The sequence below is a fragment of the Oryzias melastigma genome, linkage group LG1, assembly GCF_002922805.2.
Source record: "Oryzias melastigma strain HK-1 linkage group LG1, ASM292280v2, whole genome shotgun sequence".
Lineage (NCBI taxonomy): Eukaryota > Metazoa > Chordata > Actinopteri > Beloniformes > Adrianichthyidae > Oryzias > Oryzias melastigma.
Genome location: NC_050512.1, coordinates 20,638,455 through 20,651,827, shown reverse-complemented (window position 1 = coordinate 20,651,827; position 13,373 = coordinate 20,638,455). Strand labels below are relative to the sequence as shown.

At 38.7% G+C, this 13,373-nt stretch overlaps 1 protein-coding gene across 12 annotated transcripts in view; it reads right to left on the bottom strand.

Annotated features, from left to right (window-relative positions):
- Positions 1–10,159, bottom strand: part of camk2d2 (calcium/calmodulin-dependent protein kinase (CaM kinase) II delta 2) — a 50,155-nt gene extending 39,996 nt beyond the window's left edge. For 9 of the 12 annotated variants that reach the window (XM_024289366.2, XM_024289368.2, XM_024289371.2 and 6 more), the window contains exons 1-2: positions 9,679–10,157; positions 2,993–3,087 (exon numbers count right to left, since the gene is read on the bottom strand). In XM_024289366.2, coding sequence (XP_024145134.1) covers positions 2,993–3,087; positions 9,679–9,740 — 157 coding nt within the window. In that variant the 5' untranslated portion in view covers positions 9,741–10,157. Of the gene's footprint in view, positions 1–2,992; positions 3,088–9,678 lie in introns of all 12 variants that reach the window. The other 3 variants (XM_024289372.2, XM_024289373.2, XM_024289378.2) reach the window with 2 other exon arrangements.
- Between the last annotated feature and the right edge of the window lie 3,214 nt (positions 10,160–13,373).

Sequence of the window (13,373 nt, the reverse complement as noted above, 5' to 3'; positions counted from 1 at the left end):
GGAGTGGCTAACATTTGTGCGAGTTGCTGGCATTCGTTGGAGTGGCTAACATTCGTTGGAGTGGCTGGCATTCGTAGGAGTGGCTAGCATTCGTTGGAGCGGCTAGCATTTGCTGGAGTGGCTAGCATTCTTTGGAGTGACTAGCATTTGTTGGAGTTGCTAGCATTCTTTTTTAGTGACTAGCATTCGTTGGAGTGGCTAGCATTCTTTGGAGTGACTAGCATTCGTTGGAGTGGCTAGCATTCTTTGGAGTGACTAGCATTCTTTAGAGTGGCTAGCATTCGTTGGAGTGACTAGCATTTGTTGGAGTGGCTAGCATTCTTTGGAGTGAGTAGCATTCGTTGGAGTGGCTAGCATTTTGGGGCATAAATAGTTTAATTGAACAAGAATTATATAAGAAATTTAAACATTATTTTAAATCTTGATATATGATTACATAGCTGTGTTTTTATTAATGCATCATTCCAACTGAACTACAGCGTTCTTTTTTTTTTATAAAAGACACTTGTGCAAAAAACACTCAAACAAATGAGGGATTAGAGACATAAAAAAACCACATGCAGAGCCGTGCCCACACTGCAGGCAAAGATAAAGTGACAAGAGCTAGTAGAAGTGACAGGACACTGACACATGCATAAAGGGAGAGGGAAAATATTCAACTGCCGAGAGGAATATGTCACGCAAAACCTCTCTAGTACTGACTTGCCAACATCTTTTTCAATCGCTCCTTTTGTCCCCTTCCCATCCTGTTCATCCGCTATATCCTCGCTGCCGCTTATTCACTGACTCATCCGCTGTGCTTCATAAAATGCTGCATAATCGGGACTGTAGATTTTTAAAAAAAAATCTAACTGGTCCTATTAGGGCCACAGCACAAACAAACATGCCTACATAAGCAGAAACATCCAACCCACACACAGTTCTTTGATCTGCCAGCATTCCAGCCACCAATCCTGTCCAAAACCCCCTTTCAGTGATATGGTCTCACACATGCACATGTATAAGCAAACACATGGCTGTTGAGAGGGGTTGGGGGAAGGTCATGATCCTGCCAGAGAGAAGGGAATCAGACTTGCAATTCTAGAGCTTATCGCCCAAAGAGGCTAAGACCATATCTGACACGCCAGCATGCCCTGTATGTAAACCTTCATGGGCACAATTCAAAAAGGGTGCGCCTGTTAGTGCATGCAAACCCACACGCTTCAGTTGGGAAAGGATTCTTAGCTGAATTGTTGAATATTTGCACACGCATACAGGCACACAAAAATCTGCCTGCCGAGAAGTCTGTTTCCAGCCCTGCACTCAGCACATCGGAGTGGAAAAAAAGAAAAAGAGCCTAAAATCAATTGTGAGGTTGATTATTAATATATCTAACTGCCACATTTACAGTAAGTCATTGTTTATGTATAGTTTTAGATGTAAGCTTTAATGAAAAGAGTTGGATCTAAAATTGAAGCTTTTAAATGTAAAAAAAATATATATTTTTGATGCGTTCATATCTTTCTATTATACTTTGTTCTTACATTTTCAGAGGAAACAGAAAAAAAGGTCTATCACACATTGATCTTTTAATTATGGTGTTCCTCTGGGTTCTTTATTGGAGCCTAAATTGTTCTACTGGAATTTCCATTATTATGCCAATAACACCTTCAAAATATCTAAACAAATTAAGAAAAAAAACATGTTATAAACAATGATGTCTTGAGCCCATAAATTTTAATTACCTTTAGTATTAAATGACGCAATTCTGACAAAACTCAAAAATCTGTTTACAACCTTTCTGTAAAAAAATGTTTTCAATTAAAACAGACTATTTTTTAAGGTTCTTTCATCTTTACAACTGTTATTAGCATTTTTCTTCAAGAAATTAAAGTAGTTTGTTTACCACTTAAATTCTTGTCTAGTACAAAGCTTTATTTTAATCTGGTCTCTAAGTAAAAAACTGTCAAACTATTTATCATTATTTAATTTTTTTTTTAATTAAAACTATAAATTGCTTCCCTCAAACCTTAGATTGTAAACTGTTTTCATTTCATTATTTAACTTTGGATCTTATTTGACATAATTGGCATAGATTAAGAAAAACAATTAAGTCAATTTTTTAAACGTTTTTTTCCACTTAATGAAAAAAGCTTTGTGTCATTACTGCTTTCATTATGTTGGTTTATGTTTTAGTTCTGTGAACTATTTAAAAATCTAAGTTAAAATCTAGTTAGAGAATAAGGGCTATCCTGTCAAATTTGTACATGCATCGTTTGATCAAATGTTTTGGTTGTAGTCTGTTACTAAGCCATTTTTATCACAAAGTAGTGTCAAGACTTGACGGTGTCTAAAGAAAAAGAAAAAAAACCTTAGAGCTGCAGCACATCATTGGTTAATATTCACAAATAGGTTGGGTCACTTCTGTGCTTCTGCATGCACATGTTTATGTGTGTGTGTTTGTATGAGTTTGTGTGTCTCTAGCCTGAGGCAACGAGGCCAGCGGCTACAATTACAATGACGGATGTGAAAGAACTGGGTCGGCTTCGCAAGAGATGTGCCCCTGGGACGAGAAGACCCGCCAGAGCCCTGAATCAATACCAGGACACATGCACGGCAACACACGCAAATGCAAGGTTTGCGTGAAAACATTTACAAACCAGACCACAAACAAAAAAATAACAAAACAATTTGCTTCAAACTGCGAGAAGTGAAAGTGAGCAAATACTACATGACACATTTGACGCATTCACTTGTCTCTTATGAGCGCGCAGAAATCAGCGTCATCCAAAATTCAGATGATTCACTCTGTCTGTCTACTTCTTACTCAGTGACATTAAGAGGCATGTTCGCAGACACGCACACAGCATAACTCTCAGAGCTTTAATCCAGGGTCAGAAACAGTACAAGCTCATATTTGTGCATGCAGTGACAGTCAGGGCAAGCTTTCATGGTAATGTACCACCCGTGTTTCTGCATGTCACTAAATATTGACAAATGGTCTCACTCCTACCTCTAGCAGAAAGCTTCTTGGTGTTGATGATTTTGGCGGCATATTCTTGTCCAGACGAGATCTTCACACACCTCCTTACCACGGAGAATGCACCCCTGGAATGAAACGTAAACACGGAAACTTATAGAGTGGTACAAAAAAGAGCAAAGTAGTTACAAAATAGACCTATTAAGCTGAAATATATGTAAAAAATGGCAAAATAATTGCAACAATTTGTAGTTTGATACTGAATTCTATATTTTATTTTTACTGGATTTTGATGGGGAGCTGGCTTCACTTATTCAGCGTTCACACCAGTCTAGGAAAAGTGTATTTGAGTGACCACAAATGTAAATGTGTGTTTTGGGGTTTCTGCGTTCAAAAATTTTGCATTCTCACGCCACTACACAAGTTTTTAAGTCCATTTTTGGGCTCTTTCAGTGTGCGTTGAAAGCTCAAACAGTTGAACTTCGACCAATTAGGGACTCAGATTTGGTAGAGACATTTGGGTGGCGCCTTTTTCAAAGCACAGAAGTACTAACCGGTTGAAAATTGATCATGAAGGAGAAATTAGTAATTGCAGTTTTTGCCCAACAGGAATTATAGTTATATATTGTATAAGTCTTTAATATATCGAGATAGAGCTGTGACATAAAAAGACTGGAGCAAGATTTGCTCTGTTTTGACATTTCACACCAAGCCTCTTCCAATTATGAGGACATGCACTAGTGTTGGGTTGCATGTAAACATGTGTAAACATCATATGCTAAAAGCTCGTTGTAAAACCCTTATTTTTGAACATGTCACACCTGCCCAGTGTGTATGTAGCATTTTATATTGTCTAAATCAAAGGTACCCAACCCCTGGGCCGACTTAGATTGCGCTAACTTAGATTATCTTCATTTTGTCTATTTACTGATCCTGAAGGAACTTTTATTGCCGGATTCTGTTCACAACATCCATTTTGGTCATTTGATTTGAAGCGATTACCTGCATGGCTAGCTGGATTGCTAAGTTAGTAGCCAACGCTAAAAGGTTAACAAAAACCAAACAATAAAACATATTTGGAAAGTTTCTTCAGTGAGAAAAGAGCTAGTAAAGAAGCGGAATAAGAGCGTTCGACTTAAAAAAAACAGTAAAGCAGCTGTTTATGGACAAAATAGGGAGTTTTCCTCAACATACGGAATTTTTCACAGCGGCTTTGTCAAACACATGGTGACAGACTCGACTGTTTCACACACGCTGATCATAAAGTTGGAGACATGGTGGATTCATGTTTATATTATATTTAGAAAATACCAGTTTTATGACGGTTGCATTGTTTTATTTTGCCTTATTTATCAATGTCACCTTAACAGTTGGATGGAGCTGAAGCTAGCGTCTGGTTGTTAGTCTCAACTTTGACGTTAAAAGGAAAATCTTCATCACAAAGTACAAGCATTTTATGGAGAATAAAGATTTAATCAAACAAAGTTGATGATATATGTAAACTTGTAAAAAAGGGACATTTGAGAATTTCCCTAAAGCAAGGCTGAATTAGGTATTCAGAAACTGTGGCACAGAAAATGTCCCTTTGTGTTGAAAAAATACTCAGTGACTGAGGATTTACGTAGAGACAAAACATGATCAATCTTTGTGCCCTGAAAGATAATTGGAGCCTGGATTGAGAGTAAAAATGGCATTCTATGAGGGGAAAAAATCATATAATGTTTCCTTTAAGGATTTTTCAAAATCAGAGACGACTTCCACAACAACTTTGTTTCATCATCTGTATAATAATATCAACTCATATTTTTAGACTTTTTTTAACTAAATTTCTTGCAGTAGCATTTTATTTTGAAAACAGAATTTCAGACAGCAGAAAAATGCTGTGAAATTTTCGTCAAATTTAAACCAGTCCATGGCCTTTAAAAGGTTTGGGGACCACTGGTCTAAATTACTATCTTATATGCACAATCTTTTTTAAATTGGGCCAAATTACTTACTGAAGTGCGCAGAAAATGTTTACATAAAGCCGTTTAATCAAGTGCCACTTACAGCTACAGCACAAATTTATCATTTATCTCATATAATATAAATAATTAAATCAAGTATTTATGCAGGTAACCATTCAAACTCTTTATGCACACCTGAAGAGCATCCAAACCTTCTCGCATGACCATGAACACTGACAGCTACTATTGTTTTAGCCCGTGCTGTTCTGGTGTGTCAGGGACACGAGTGAAGATCAAGGAACTAGGTCAGCTATATTTGAAGAGGAGAGAAAAAGAGTACTACATCTTTCATCTTTAAATGATGCCATAGAGTGGTCCACCTGCCTAAGCTGTGCAACCACGCAGGAAGAGGTTTAGGTTTCACCTCGTACAGCTCCAGATATTCTCATCAATACCTTCAACCACGATGTGAAACCACATGTAGTGCCGAGGTAGCTGTGGGTGCTGCTAATTATAGCATTGTGGCATTATGAGAAATAAAAATGTTTTCCACTTACTGACTAGCCGCTATTTACACAGTGATGTGTACCATGAGCGTGTTATCTAACATCCTGTGGAGTGAGCAGCTTGCCACTGAAAGCTTACCTCCAATTTATGGAGGATTTGTTAAAAAGAAAAAAAAATCATAGCATAACATATTACATAAGGATGTTAGTCGACCATTCAGTCTAGCTGGGTAGCACGCCACTGCAGAGCACATATGCTTGAGTCCTTCAGGATATAATTTACAGTAGCTGCTCTTGAACTGATGTTAATGAAAGGCCAAAGGTGAAATGGATAAGAGTGAGCCAATCAAAAATGCCAAAATCCTTCAATATTTGATAGAGAAGAGTAAAAATGGCTGGATTTTAAATGAATGTTTAAATCAACGAGCAGGTTTAGTAAAAGCTGTGTTTTTGTCTTGTCAAATACAGACAGCATAAAAACCTCTTAGATCATGTGGATAGAAGAGTCTTTTCCTCTTTTTTGGTAACTTACTTAACTTCTGTTAACAATTTATACATTTTCAATAATAAAATAATTGGTTTGTGGTGGGAAAGCAGAATGTCCACAAATATCAAAGCAAAATCTACATTTACTCTGGTACCAAAGTGCTGGTGACAGAGTGGACCACAAGTACTTTTAATAGGACTTTTCCCCCAAAAAAATAACCTTAATCTGTGTTTTTTTAAAAAACAGTCTTATAGAAATTGTGCTTATGGTGTTTATTAACAGGTACTTGTGTCATTTTTCTCAAGAGGGAGGACATATGATAGAAAAAATGAGATTAAAATTGCATCTCTGAGAATTCAAATTGTTGTGAATCAGGAGCAGACAAAAATAGGAAAATGCTTGAAGCTGTTATGTAGAAGCTACAATTGGTGGGTCACAATTTCGGCTGGATAGCTCCAATATTGCTCAGCATTTTTGTTGTACTGGTAATGTTAGGTTGAGGTTGTAAGAGGCTGTAGGCTAGTGGGAGAGTGTGTTAACAAATGATGGGTAATGGGGGCGGGCTTACTCCATGCCAACAGCCCACAGCTCAAAAGTAAATTTCTAATCAACTCTGCAGAAACTGTCCCAGAAAATGAAAGTTTTTTAGGTTTTGGCATAATCAGAATTAAAATATTACAATGAAGGTTGTGAAAATAGATCAAAAGATGATTGGAGTGGGACTTATGAAGTTTAGACAGAAAGCACCAGCTGTCAGGTGTAGGACCCAAAATGCAGGCTTGGTGACAGAAACTTAAACATTTAATATATTAACCAGAACAAGCATTTATAACTTATATTTATTTAGAACAGATGACCTGACAAGGATGAAGAAAAAAACAGACACTTGAATGGACTGAGGGCAATTAACTGAAATAAAGACGGCTGTGGGTCAGGATTAACCTGAATTTGGTGTGAGAGAGGTAGGATAGGAATTCTTATTCGACTTAAACCAAAGAACTCTTACACCAACAATCCATTAAAGTGCTTCCACCAGAGGAAACAAATACTTCTATCATTGCACGTCCACTCACTACTCTTTGGCAATTCATGTCAATGCTGTCTTTAAAAGGAACCTTAGCAATCCTCAGGTGAGCCGGATACTCCCTGATACGTACCTATGACTATTAGACAGTCAAAGGGCCTTGTTTGGGCATAAAGCATACGGTGACAGAAGGCTGACTGGCTTGGGAAACCAGCCCCCAGCAGTTACTTAATAAATTTCATCAGGTTGTTGTTACTTTCGTTTTGAAGTGGGCTTCAAACCAGAAGCCAGAGGGTTACATTTGATCAATGCAGCCCATTTTTGAAGTAGTTTGCCGTACTTTTGTTCAGAATAACCGTAATGCTGATTTATTGTTGTAGATTCATTTGGCTTGTGTCACTTGAGGGCCAAAATTATGACATTGAGCAAGATTTCATAAAAAGTATGATGCATTATTTTCTCATAAAAAGATGACTCTTTATGCAAACAACTTTTACAATTTGGGAATTATTCATGGCAAAAAAATATAAAATTGCAACTTTTACACCAAATAAAAGTAAAGATGGCCACAATACACATACTTCTAAAACTCTCCAATCTTAAAAAAAGATAGTGATGTAAGTGTTGCATCAATTTTAAATGGTTAAATGGTTTAGGTTTTATTGATTGTTAATTAATATTTGTGGCGGGAAACATGTAACTGCATATTAAGTGTTTTACACAAAAATGCAGAGAAGATAAAACATTTCTAAAGTATACATGAGTATTTTTAAGAAAATGTATATGTTTACTGAAATATGGTCATCTTTGGAATGAAAAAAAATAGATTGTACAACTGATGAGTCAAAAGGAACAGCCTTTCAAAACACTTGAAGTGTTTTATTTTGTATTTCTGCAGTTTTTACTGGTTGTGCGTTGAGAGAATATACCATGTATTTGATAGTGGCTGTGATAGTGATTGACATATTATTGCTCTGATTTTACTGCGGTCTTGTCTCACAGTCTGAGCTTTCTCATCCTTCATTCCAGACCTTATTCAACCAGGACAACTGACAGAGTCCATTGTGTCTCCCCATGTTTGAATATTGTGTTCACAACAATTCCTGTCGCTCAAATTAAAACCAAAAAGGTTCCATGACCTTTATTTGACATGAAACTTCAGATGACTCTGACGGAAATAAAAACAAAATATAAGAATATACGTTTTTGCCACACCTTAAAGCCCCACTCCCATCATCTTTTGATTATTTTAAAATGATTCCCAAGTGATCTTTAAATTGGGATTTTGTGTTTTTTAGAGAAAATCAAAAAAATCAAAGTTGTTTTCTAGAACATAGTTTCTGCAGAGCGTCAGTGGGAAAATTGGTGTGGAGGAAGCCTGCTCATTTCCCATCATCCCACTAGTTTATAGCCTTTTACATATATCCATATGTCCTCTTTCATAAGAAAAATGCAACAAAAACATGGTACAAATACAATTTTCATTGGAATGGGTGTTTTAAAATTTCCATGTCTGAAGTTTAGCCTAAATTACAAAAGGAGTTTATACAAATATACACCTTGTGTGTCAGAAGATTCACAAACCCCTGTTGTAACAGTAAAATATGTCCAACACAAGAGGCCTTCAGCTCAAAAGGGGTACTTTTCTCACGAATAATCTGTAATCTGTAACAAATTTTTAAATCTATGCTTCTGCAGCTCATTTATCCATTTTTTCAAACTGCACTGATTAAAAAATGAAATGACTATTTAAATATAACTTATGAAAATGTCAATGTCACCATAAGGAGAAATAATAGAGCTTTTACAACTCAATTGCACCAGTGGGTCTATACTTTCTGCAATCCTCATGTGTCACATATTTGCATAATTAGGTAGCTGTGCACTAACTTCATGTCAGAAAAATTGCACTGCAGTGCTAAAGGCTAAGAAGAGCTAAAGGGGTCTATTAAAGCAACACGAATGTATTATTAATGATAGGTGGTGAGAGATGAACACTGCAGGATCCTGACGGGGGGGCAGTACTGAGGGAGGGAGTAGGTGGTACTTCCAAAGGATATTTCCTTCAGCACTTTTAGGTTGTTTTTCCAAAGAGACAATATAACTTAAATGTGATTCTTGGAAGCCTGGAATAATCCGCAGAACATGTGGGATTAAAGACTGACCACATAAAGGAGGGGGGGTTGGATATGGCGCATGTATGGGCGCGCGCACTCCTCTCAGAAGGGGTGAGGAAGGAATTCCCTGATAATTGACCGCAGCTCGGTGCTCGGCTGGGGGAGTGTGTCATCTTCAATTACACGGTGTGCTGTCGCATTATAGTGCATTTCTGTCACGCTGGAACGGGGTTTGGAGGGAAGGGGAGGTGAGGGAGGGGTTGCCAAATCTCACCGTTGCGCACAGACCGATGCATTCGCGTCGTTACGCAGAGGCTTCTCTTCTTTGCCCTACTGTGGCACTTGGAATGCCAAAATGCAGCATCAGCAGCTGTGCATGATGGAGGGGAAAATGACGGCATTCTCTCATGAACACAAAGCAGGGCTTCACATGTGGGATTAAAGCAAACAGAATGCCATTGCACAGATTAACGGGATGGAAGAGGTTTTTTTCTTTTTTTTCACCCCCGCATCATAGATTTCTGCGCGCGCGCGCTCACGAGAACAGGCAGTCGAGATCAGCTTCCTAAAACTAAAGCGGCCTATTACATAACCAGCTGACATTTGACAAGAGGGATGATTAAAAACATGCGTCCTTACTTCCCCAGCTCCTCGAACAGCTGATATTCGTCGGTGAATCGCGTGCAGATGGTTAACGCCATCCTGGGTCAGGTGCCAAGAGGTGTAGGTAGAAGTGGATGAGGTGCACTCACGGGCTGGATCCCCCTCGCTCAGTCGGTTAACGCCACCCGGATTTGTCCTAAACCTGCGAACCAGACGGCACAATTCATGCACCGCTAACGCGCATCAGCCAGAGAGAGGGCTCTGCTGGAATGATTTCTGCGCCAAAAGGCTCTGCCTGCGCTCGGCTGTTTCACTCTAAAAGCGAAAGCTTCTCGTGCTTTTAAATATATAGCTTTGGAAAAAAAATATTCTTTCGTTCACATCCAGCGGCTGGTCAAAGGACGAAGCATTTTGTGTACATTTCCTAGCTGTGTCTGTCCAGCGTTGTTGTGTTATCTCTCTGTACGCATCAGCCGCCGCACTATTGCACCTACCCCTGACTGAGCCTCCAGACCCGCCCCTTTTCCTGCATCTCCACACAGGCCAATAACAAGAAATGCCCTCAGAAATAGAAGGAGCTACTCTTTTTACAAGCAGAAAAGATATATTAATAGGTATGTTGCTATAATGAAATAAATCAAGTAATAAACATATTAAAAACCATATATTTTAAAATGATTTATTTTTCATCTTAACACATCTAAAACATTCGAAATGTTCTTTTTAGAGAAAAAAAACTGTTTTGATTTTTTGAGGGTTTTTTTTTTGCACAAGTAGTTTTTTTTATTTTATTATATACGCTTTTATTTGCATGTATGCGTCACAGACTGACAGCTGGTTCCAGTTGCAGCAGGTTATTCAAAAGAGACAGGCAGACAGCAGCCAGCCACAGAGCTAAATTAAAGTATAAATGTCCAGATAACGCTCAGTATGCTGGCAGAAAGACACAGGCAATACTTTGCACTGACTGTGTCTGAGCAGTGCTTAAATGTCCTGTGGTTGATGAACTGATGAGAATCAAGTGTGGAGCCATCCAAACACTCGCTACATGTTACATATATAATATAATATAATATAATATAATATAATATAATATAATATAATATAATATAATATAATATAATATAATAGCTACATATTTTACATGTGCAAAATGTCCCCAATCGGATCAAAGATCGGATTAAAATAGAACTGTGCACATGGGCCCTGAACAACGTTATACGATTGTAACAAATGTTTCCATGCGCCACACATTTGATTGGAATATATCATTCTGACATGCACATAACTGTCTAAAATGCTGGAATTAGTCGTAGAAGAAGAAATAGTGAGTTCCTTTATAAACAAACAAAGATGCTGTATGGAGCGAGATGATACCTTTAACGTGTTTTCATTATTATTAATAATATTTTTAAGTGACTGCTTGCTAATAATTTTCTAAATCCGTGCAGCAATGTGCATCTTGGCTGCACGTAAATATGTGGGAATAACATCAACCTTTATTTTGTCTGGATGTGATTGGAAATATGAATTCACATGATTTTTTACGCGCTTTCTCAAGACTGTTCGGTGCGCAGAGCGGCATTTCCGCATTCAAAAGCCGCCTCCGCCGGCTCATACTGTCCTGAAGCCGCTCAGGGAGACAGGTCCCCCAGGAGACACGGTGTCTCCTGAATTCAGAGCAGCCGGACGGACCACGGTCCGAAGCTTACACTGTAAAGGCTGGTTTATACTTCCAAGCGATTACGAATTGCTTGGAAGTCTAAACCAGCCTTAATAAAGACCCCCACCCTGTTCACAAACATGATAGCTATGAATCCTGCAGCACTGCTCAAAGAAACATTTTGCTCTCGGAGAGCAGCGAATAAGTTCTGTTGGTGCTCCAAAGACTGCCACACCCTCTATGGATGACGTAAAATCCAGCGCAGTAATGACAAATGATCGGAATGTGTGTTCACTTATACAACGATCAGATCAACAATCAACAAACCCACCTGTCTTGAATGGAAAGAAATTTGGATCCGAATGAGTTTGAGCGGCCCAGAGTATTCCGAACGGCGTGTTTACATGACACATTTTTGCTGCTCTGATCGGGCGTTTATTCAGATTACTTGTGGCCATGTAAAGGAGCTACTGTGTGTTGGGGTTGATGGGAGATTGAGTGCAGTCAGTCAGGTGGGTGATGGCTCCCGCCGATGACCAAAAGGAGAGACAACCTTCACTCCTGAGAGTTTTCATTCGTTTGGAATTATTTTTCTTAATAAGCTTGATGGTCTGTACTTTCTTGGTGTGTAATCAATGAATCAGTTTATATTCCTACAATCCAACCAGTTTTATTTGTCTAAGGCAAGTTGTTAATCGAATGGGCCTATCCAACTATAAAATCCTTTAAAAATGAAATAAATTGATTATAGAAATATTGGAAATTTGGATAGAGGCACCGTAGTTGTGAGGTTTACAACGGCTTATGGTATAACAGAAAAACCACAGAAAAAACAAAATCATATACAGTTCTTAGAAAGTTCTGAGGACTCTACGGCAGAAGCTAGCAGCCCAGTGGACTTGGCCCAGACTTTGGACATGCCTGAACACCTGAGAAAATCAATGTTAATATTTGGTACCGTAGCCTATGTTTGCGGTTACACAGGTCAGGTTTTCATCAGGTTTGCACACACAGCAGGAGGGATTTTGGCCCACTCCTCCACACAGATCTTCTCTAGATCAGTTAGGTTTCTGGGCTGTTGCTGAGAAATACAGAGTTTGTGCTCCCTTTATGGATTTTCTATTAGGTTTTCTTCCTCCAAACATGGCGAGTGGAATCAAGACCAAAAAGTTCTATTTTGGCCACACGACAGTCCCTCATGACTCCTCTAGATCATCCAAATGGTCTTTGGTGGACTTAAAACGAGCCTGGACATGCGCTGGTTTAAGCGGGGGAACCTTCCGTGCCATGCATGATTTCAAACCATGATGTCTTAGTATATTGCCAACAGTAACCTTGAAAACGATGGTCCTAGTTCTTTTCAGGTCATTGAAAAGTGTAGTTCTGAGCTGAGTCCTCACCTTTCTTAGGATTACCGAGACCCTACAAGGTGAGATCTTGCATTGACCCCCAGTCAAAAGGGAGACTGACAGTCATGTTTAGCTTCTTCCATTTTCTAATAACTGCTCCAACAGTGGATCTGTTTTCAACAATTGCCCCGTAGCCCTTTCCAGCCTTGTTCAGGTCTACAACTTTGTCTCAGGTGTATTTGGACAGCTCTTTGGTCCTGGCCATGTTAATAGTTGGAGTCTTGATAATTATTATATTTAATTACATATCTATTTGTTTTATGCTTGCCATTCATGCTGCACTTTTTATGTATTAACTTATTCTATTTATAATTTCTTTTATATTTTAGCATTTTTATTTAATGTATTTTATTTATTACTTTAATATTTTACACTTGTATTGAGTGTCTTCACACTCTCTGTTGGGGTGTTTGGGATCCTGGAGTCATGGTCCTGCTTGACCTCAGAGCTGTCTGGCTTTGTGTGCCCAGTTGGGCTCACTGGGCCTGCTCATTGTGGACCTTTGGGCGGGGGGGTGCTGGGGGTGAGCGGGATGTACTTGTGTTGCTTGGATTCTGACACCCCAGGAAACCAGAGGACAGGGTGGAAAGCGCGTTAGCTTTTCTTTTTTCTGTTTAATTGTCTGATTGCTGAAAGCAATCAGAGTATGTTGTTGTAAT